The sequence below is a fragment of the Scyliorhinus torazame genome, chromosome 4 (genome assembly GCF_047496885.1).
Source record: "Scyliorhinus torazame isolate Kashiwa2021f chromosome 4, sScyTor2.1, whole genome shotgun sequence".
Lineage (NCBI taxonomy): Eukaryota > Metazoa > Chordata > Chondrichthyes > Carcharhiniformes > Scyliorhinidae > Scyliorhinus > Scyliorhinus torazame.
In genome coordinates, this window is record NC_092710.1 from 210,202,055 (window position 1) to 210,210,882 (window position 8,828).

An 8,828-nucleotide genomic window follows, 5' to 3' on the forward strand; every position below is an offset into this window, starting at 1 on the left:
GCTTGGCCAACAGCACTAGCACTCCCAGCAGTGCCAGTAAGCTGTAGTGGGTTCCGTGGGGAATGCACGGAGGCCCCAGGAAGAAGAGCAATGGATCCCAGACTAAAGTAAATCCTGGGCTTTTAGGGAGGGAAGGGATTGGGATAGGTTGGGGTGTGAGCCGATTAAGGGAATGGGTTTTGCAAACCACCAGAGATGCAAGAAGGAGGGAGGCATCATCTTAGGGGGAGCCCCACAACAATGTGCACAGGGGACCCCACCTCCTCCCCCCCCCCGCCCCCAGCCCACCCCAAGATTCCTCCCCTTCATTTATAAAACAGAATTCTAACTCTTTTCTGCCTGCCCACTTCCATTGTATTCTGGCATGAGCAATGTAATATTTGGATAATTGACTTGTTAATAAGCTCAATTGCCCAGTAATCTTTTTCTTCATATCAGGAGAGTTCTCGATTTCAACACGAGCCTCCCATTTTATGGGGACTGGGCAGAAAGGCAGTGGGCCTGCCCCATCGTCTTTTATGTGCACTCCAAAAACATGCCTGGGATGTTCTGTAGGGCTCTATGCCCTATGACATTTAAAAGAACACTCTGTGATTTGCTGAACATGCTACAAAGAAAATCTTTCCCATCTTGTGTTGCCAGTCTTGACCACACCGTCTGGGGAGATACTTGCCAAGAGAAGGAAGGCAAATTAGAGAATAAGTCACCAAAGTCCACTGTTGTAAATTGTCTAATATATGCAATTTGAGAGTGGCAAAGGCATTAGAGGGTATTGTTCAGGGAGATTTAAACAGCGATGAACAAAATTAAAAAGCAGTGGAAATAAACTCATTCGTCCTCACCATCTTTTTATGTGGTGAGACTGATATATACAGAAATAGAATGCGGCATCAATAATGGTACTTCAATATTTTTCAGGGTCAGAAAAACTCATGAATCACTCAAACCTGACATTCAGTGGGAAAAGGTATGCATGAAAACAAGTCATGATTGCTGCTCATGTTTATTTATTTAATAAAACAAATACAAGGACAGCATCATTTAAGTGAGTTGGAATTTAAATTAAAAATGCTACAGCAGACTATTTGTTCTTGCTTCCACAATGTAGTAATGTTCAATTTTATTTGGAATAAAGTTGGTCAAGGAAGGTTCCAAATTTACAGTGAAAGGATAAGACTGTCATTTCCTAGACACTCTGGATGTTTTAAAATATGATTGATAGTGCAGGCTTTGAATAGTTTACAGTAAGCTAACAGAGGGCCTTTAATTTATTTTGTCAATCATAATGTTAATCCTGGCCTACAAGAACAATGATTGTCAGTCTTCTTCACATCTCAAAATATATAGACCTGCGTCTGAATCTGGAAAGAATACACAATGTCTGTGTCATTGCGACATTTTTGTTCCTTTGCAACTTGCTCAGTATAGGGGGGGCAATGGGCAGTGGTATTATCGCTGGACTAGTTATCCAGGGTAAAGCTTTGGGGACCCAGCTGTGAAGTATCATGGCATCAAGTCAAACACGGACAAGGAAACCACCTGCTGGTTACCACCTAATGCTGCCCCCTCAACCACCTCCCCCAGCTGCCCCAAACGCCCCCTCCCTGCCCCGCAGCTGATGAATCAGTAGCCCTCCATGTTGAATACCACTGGAGGAAGCATTGGCAGGGCACAAACTGTACTGTAGGTGGGGGGACGAAAAGTGATTTTCACGAGGAGTGGCTCAGTAGCAACCCTACTGGGTCTGCAGCAGGTGGTGAGGAAACCAACAAGATGGAAAAACATACTTAGAACATAGAACATAGAACGATACAGCGCAGATACAGGCCCTTCGGCCCACGATGTTGCACCGAAACAAAAGCCATCTAACCTACACTATGCCATTATCATCCATATGTTGATCCAATAAACTTTTAAATGCCCTCAATGTTGGCGAGTTCACTACTGTAGCAGGTAGGGCATTCCACGGCCTCACTACTCTTTGCGTAAAGAACCTACCTCTGACCTCTGTGCTATATCTATTACCCCTCAGATTAAAGCTATGTCCCCCTCGTGCCAGCCATTTCCATCCGTGGGAGAAGGCTCTCACTGTCCACCCTATCTAACCCCCTGATCATTTTGTATGCCTCTATTAAGTCTCCTCTTAACCTTCTTCTCTCCAACGAAAACAACCTCAAGTCCATCAGCCTTTCCTCATAAGATTTTCCCTCCGTACCAGGCAACATCCTGGTAAATCTCTTCTGCACCCGTTCCAAAGCCTCCACGTCCTTCCTATAATGCGGTGACCAGAACTGTACGCAACACTCCAAATGCGGCCGTACCAGAGTTTTGTACAGCTGCAACATGACCTCATGACTCCGGAACTCAATCCCTCTACCAACAAAGGCCAACACTCCATAGGCCTTCTTCACAACCCTATCAACCTGGGTGGCAACTTTCAGGGATCTATGTACATGGACACCTAGATCCCTCTGCTCATCCACACTTCCAAGAACTTTACCATTAGCCAAATATTCTGCATTCCTGTTATTCCTTCCAAAGTGAATCACCTCACACTTCTCTACATTAAACTCCATTTGCCACCTCTCAGCCCAGCTCTGCAGCTTATCTATATCCCTCTGTAACCTGCTACATCCTTCCACACTATCGACAACACCGCCGACTTTAGTATCGTCTGCAAATTTACTCACCCACCCTTCTGCGCCTTCCTCTAGGTCATTGATAAAAATGACAAACAGCAACGGCCCCAGAACAGATCCTTGTGGTACTCCACTTGTAACTGAACTCCATTCTGAACATTTCCCGTCAACCACCACCCTCTGTCTTCTTTCAGCTAGCCAATTTCTGATCCACATCTCTAAATCACCCTCAATCCCCAGCCTCCGTATTTTCTGCAATAGCCTACCGTGGGGAACCTTATCAAACACTTTGCTGAAATCCATATACACCACATCAACTGCTCTACCCTCGTCTACCTGTTCAGTCACCTTCTCAAAGAACTCAATAAGGTTTGTGAGGCATGACCTATCCTTCACAAAGCCATGCTGACTATCCCTGATCATATTATTCTATCTAGATGATTATAAATCTTGTCTCTTATAATCCTATCCAAGACTTTACCCACTACAGACGTGAGGCTCACCGATCTATAGTTGCCGGGGTTGTCTCTGCTCCCCTTTTTGAACAAAAGGACCACATTTGCTATCCTCCAGTCCTCTGGCACTATTCCTGTAGCCAATGATGACATAAAAATCAAAGCCAAAGGTCCAGCAATCTCTTCCCTGGCCTCCCAGAGAATCCTAGGATAAATCCCATCAGGACCCGGGAACTTATCTATTTTCAGCCTGTCCAGAATTGCCAACACCTCTTCCCTACGTACCTCAATGCCATCTATTCTATTAGCTTGGGTCTCAGCATACTCCTCCACAACATTATCTTTTTCCTGAGTGAATACTGACGAAAAATATTCATTTAGTATCTCGCTTATCTCTTCAGACTCCACACACAACTTCCCATCCCTGTCCTTGACTGGTCCTACTCTTTCCCTAGTCATTCGCTTATTCCTGACATACCTATAGAAAGCTTTTGGGTTTTCCTTGATCCTACCTGCCAAATACTTCTCATGTCCCCTCCTTGCTCGTCTTAGCTCTCTCTTTAGATACTTCCTCGCTACCTTGTAACTATCCATCGCCCCAACTGAAACTTCACACCTCATCTTCACATAGGCCTCCTTCTTCCTCTTAACAAGAGATTCCACTTCTTTGGTAAACCACGGTTCCCTCGCTCGACGCCTTCCTCCCTGCCTGACCGGTACATACTTATCAAGAACACGCAGTACCTGATCCTTGAACAAGCTCCACTTATCCAGTGTGCCCAACGCTTGCAGCCTACTTCTCCACCCTATCCCCCCCAAGTCACGTCTAATGGCATCATAATTGCCCTTTCCCCAGATATAACTCTTGCCCTGCGGTGTATACTTATCCCTTTCCATCATTAACGTAAACGTCACCGAATTGTGGTCACTGTCCCCAAAGTGCTCTCCTACCTCCAAATCCAAAACCTGGCCTGGTTCATTACCCAAAACCAAATCCAACGTGGCCTCGCCTCTTGTTGGCCTATCAACATATTGTGTCAGGAAACCCTCCTGCACACACTGTACAAAAAATGACCCATCTAATGTCCTCGAACTATATCTTTTCCAGTCAATATTTGGAAAGTTAAAGTCTCCCATAATAACTACCCTGTTACTTTTGCTCTTATCCAGGATCATCCTTGCCATCCTTTCCTCTACATCCCTAGAACTATTTGGAGGCCTATAGAAGACTCCCAACAGTGTGACCTCTCCTTTCATGTTTTTAACCTCAGCCCATACTATCTCGGAAGATGAGTCCCCATCTAGCATCCTCTCTGCCACCGTAATACTGCTCTTGACTAGCAGCGCCACACCTCCCCCTCTTTTGCATCCTTCTCTGAGCTTACTAAAACACCTAAACCCCGGAACCTGCAACATCCATTCCTGTCCCTGCTCTATCCATGTCTCCGAAATGGCCACAACATCGAAGTCCCAGGTACCAACCCATGCTGCCAGTTCCCCAACCTTATTTCGTATACTCCTGGCATTGAAGTAGACACACTTCAAACCACCTAACTGAACACTGGCCCCCTCCTGCAAAGTCAAATCTGTGCTCCTGACCTCTATACTCTCATTCTCCCTTACCCTAAAACTACAATCCAGGTTCCCATGCCCCTGCTGCATTAGTTTAAACTCCCCCAAAGAGCACTTGACCTCATCCTCAATAAGCTGCCTGCCGCAGATGCATCTGTCCATGACAGTATTGGTAGGAGTGACCACTGCACAGTCCTTGAGAAGACAAAGTCTCCATCAGCCTCCATCAAGTTGTGTTGTATTGCCACTGTGCTAAATGGGATAGATTTCTAACAGACCTAGCAAGTCAAGCCTGGGCAGCCATGGGGTGCTGTGGGCCATCAACAGCAGCAGAATTGTACTCCACCACAATCTGTAGCCTCATGGCCGGGCATATCCCCCATTCTACCAATACCGCCAAACCAGGGATAAACCCTGGTTCAATGAAGACTGCAGGAGAGCAGGCCAGGAGCAACATCAGGTATACCGAAAAATGAGGTGTCAACCTGGTGGAGCTACAACTTCTGACAATATCCTGGCAATATTACTGAAGACGTGCTCCAGAACTTGCTGCGCCCCCAGCCAAGTTACTCCAGTACAGCTACAATGCTGGCAGCTATCTTGATATAAAATTGAATTGCCCTGGTATGATCTACACAAAAATCCAATTACCATTCCATCAGTCTTCTCTTGATCATCAGTAAAGTGATGGAATGTGTCATCAACACTGCTATCAAGCAGCACTTGCTTAGCAATAACCTGCCCACTGACGTTTAATTTGGTTTCTGCCAAGATAGCAAACAAGTACAAAAGAGCTGAACTCCAGAGGTGAGGTGAGAATCAAGGAATCCAAGCAAAACTGGAGCAAAGGGGAATCAGGGAGGAAACTCTCTGCTGGTTGGAGTCATACCTAGCACAAAGGAAGATGGTTGTGGTTGTTTAAGGTCAATCATCTCAGTTCCAGGACATCACAACAGGAGTTTATCTTCAGATGGACTATCAATGACCTTCCTTCTGTCATAAGGTCAGAAGTGGGGAAGGTAGACCTGGACAATATCCAGGTTTGGGATGACAAGTGGCAAGTAATAGTCATGACAGAAGCTTTTTGGGTTAAATGCCATTGCTGCTACTTCCGAGGGTCTACCACTGAAGGAAAGATGAAATGGGTGATTACAGAAACTGCTCTTTATTTTGTTTATACTGAGAATTGAAATTAATAATTGTTTACAGGAGGTTTTAATTAAGCAGCTGTATTAGGTACTCATTTGTGTAGTGAATAAAATAAATACAAATGAAAAACACATGCTTCATTTCCCTGGGGAGAAATCTCAAGATTTATTCTTTCTCTGAAGTTGTTGCCCGCCCACCCCTAACCTGCACCACCCATCACCCTCATGCCCTGCATTAATGTTACCAATACCACGTGACAACATTTAAGGATACAAGATGTCACTCTTCAGATGTCACATTATTACATCCATAGTTACCTGGGAAGGCCACCCAGGAAATTTGATGTTTCCCCCCTCCCCCCCGCTCTACTTCCCCACTTGACCACCGCTCCCCCTCTGCCACCTGCAGACCTGCCACTAGGGCATCGTAAAATTCTACACAATTTCTCCAGCCTTTTCCTGCAACTGAGGTCTCAAAGATAGTGAATGGTTTTGTTGCAGTCATTTCAGATGGTTTTGCTGTTGTATAAGTAATGCTCAGGCCAACAAGAGAGAAATGAAAACTCATGATCAGTTTCAAACTTTTAGTCAAGGATTTGGTAATTTTTTTTACCATTGATGTGATTTATTAATATTTCATGCTTTTTTCTGTACAGCTTCCTCGTGGGCATATTAATAAAGGATAAACGCACAAACACTGTGTAAGCTAAGTTAATGAATATGAGGCTTGAAGCTATATCTTCTTTGGCTGGCCTCATTAGGTTTGAATTAGTGTATTAACAACTATTTATGGATTGAAGCAAAACCACAAAGGAAGATTTCCCTTTAAAGTCTGATATAATTCATTGGCTTTGATTATTTCTGAGAAAAAATACTGCCTCCTAATAAATAAAATAGAGTAATAGTCTGGAAATTTCTGTTTGCAACACAAGTAATCATTTTTGAAACATCTTTATCTGTTGTTTCAATGGAGGCTTTAATCCATTTGCATAAAATAGATTATTTGCTCCATTCAAATGGCAGGTCAAGAATGTCACACAGATGTTGCAGCATGTTGGACATCCTGACACTAATATCATGAACAATGAGTTTCAGGTTAATTTCTGTTACGTACAAATGCAACCAGTTTGACTTTTGCAGATTTAATCCATTGCTTTTTTTGTTTCCCGTCAGCTGAATATATGAATATATTATTAACAGCAATGCATGGTTTTACATATTACCTTGCTATAAAAGGCAATGTTGTTTGAAAGCTTTCTATTTTGTTTTCTTCAGGGTATTTTTGTCCTGGGTTTGCCGTATGCTGTTCTGCACAGTGGAGATGCTGGGTTGTTTCTCATCAGGTTAGCTGCTGTTATTTGCTGCTACACTGGCAAAATTCTCATTACTTGTTTGTATGAAGAAAATGAAGAAGGATAGCATGTCAGAGCGAGGACATCAGATGAAGACATTGCCAACGCCTGTTGCAAGCAACTGTTCCCTGAACTGGGAGGCAAAATTGTTAATTGTGTCCAGTTAGCTGAACTAATTATGACCTGTATTTTATATCTGGTGGTGAAGTGTTGGGTGCTCTGAGATACAGACGAACCAACACTTTTGCGATTGGTACAACGCAGTTTTATTCCTTTAAACTATTTATATAACAAACTTGGTACTCAGCACGTGGTGACTGTGTGAGTGTCTGGCTTTGAGGTCCTTGCTCTGTGCCATCTCCTGATGGACTGCCCAGGAAGTGTTGTGTTTCTTGTTTTGTACTGTGTATGCTCTTGTCTGTGATTGGCTGTCATGTTATGTGTGCTAATTGGTCCGTTGCTCTGTCTATCATTATGTATGAGTGTATGTGCTGTGATGTTCACTTGAATATCATGACAGGTGGTAAGTGGGAATCTCATGTTCCAGTTTCCCACATACGCAAATATCAGAGGAAGCCTGGTTTGTAATAGCAGTTGTTATGCTGCTCCCATGTGTTTTCATACAAAATCTTCGGATTGTATCAAAGCTGGGTCTTCTTTGTTCTGTGGTTCATTTTGTGGTGACATTCATTGTGATTACTTACTGCATGACACAAGTGCAAAAATGGTCATGGAAAATGGTCACATTTTCGGTAGATTTTGAAAAGTTTTTGGTTTCCATCGGAGTTATTATTTTTAGCTACACTTCACAGATCTTCCTGCCAACCTTGGAAGGCAGATTGAAAAACAAGGCTAATTTTGTGTGCATGTGACCTGGACTCATTGGTCTGCATGTATCTTTCAGACAGTATTTGCCCTTGTCACATTTTTAACCTGGGGAAATGAAACAAAGGAAGTAATCACAGATAATCTGCCATTCACCCTACGGATATTGGTGAATGTGTGCTTGGTTGCCAAGGCCCTCCATTCTTATCCACTGCCCTTTTATGCAGCTGCTGAAGTTCTACAAAGCAGCATTTTGAATCGAAGCTCGGTGGATAAAAAGGCTCAAGTCTTGGCATTTGTTTTGCGAGGCTGTTTATTGGTGTTAACACTCCTAATGGCCATATTTATATCTCACTTTGCCCTCTTAATGGGATTAACAGGCAGTGTTACAGGAGCTTTTTTGACTTTTCTTCTTCCTTCACTTTTTCACTTGAGGCTGCTCTGGTATAAATTAGGTAACCTGCAAAGATTTTTGGACATTTCAATTATCTTCCTAGGATTTCTGGGATATTCTGTTCAGTGAAAGGGTTAATTCATACTTTCAGAAGAAGTTAAATTTGCCTCATCCCTTTGATTGCTGAAATTAAGTATCCGTTCTACGTAAACAAATCCGAAACCTATCATTTAATTAGTGTTACTTGTTCTTCTATCTGGTTCATTGCCTTATCATAGTTTCTTATTCTTATTATGAGATATGTAAGGAAGAGTTTTAATTCCTGGGTGAGATGCCATTGGGATGTGCAGGCCACATGTCTGCAAGTTGCAGAGGGAAGCTAGATGCATTTAATGGCTGGATGTCACTCTCTGTGCAGAGTCTGCAAGTTCTCCCTGTGTCTG

At 43.3% G+C, this 8,828-nt stretch overlaps 1 protein-coding gene across 1 annotated transcript in view; it reads left to right on the plus strand.

The window, feature by feature from the left end:
• LOC140411471 (vesicular inhibitory amino acid transporter) overlaps positions 1–8,546 on the plus strand; it is a 43,491-nt gene extending 34,945 nt beyond the window's left edge. The window contains 5 exon segments of the mRNA XM_072500568.1: positions 7,090–7,365; positions 7,687–7,709; positions 7,711–8,033; positions 8,036–8,490; positions 8,493–8,546. Of these exon segments, the coding sequence (XP_072356669.1) occupies positions 7,090–7,365; positions 7,687–7,709; positions 7,711–8,033; positions 8,036–8,490; positions 8,493–8,546 (1,131 nt within the window).
• The last annotated feature ends 282 nt before the right edge of the window (positions 8,547–8,828 follow it).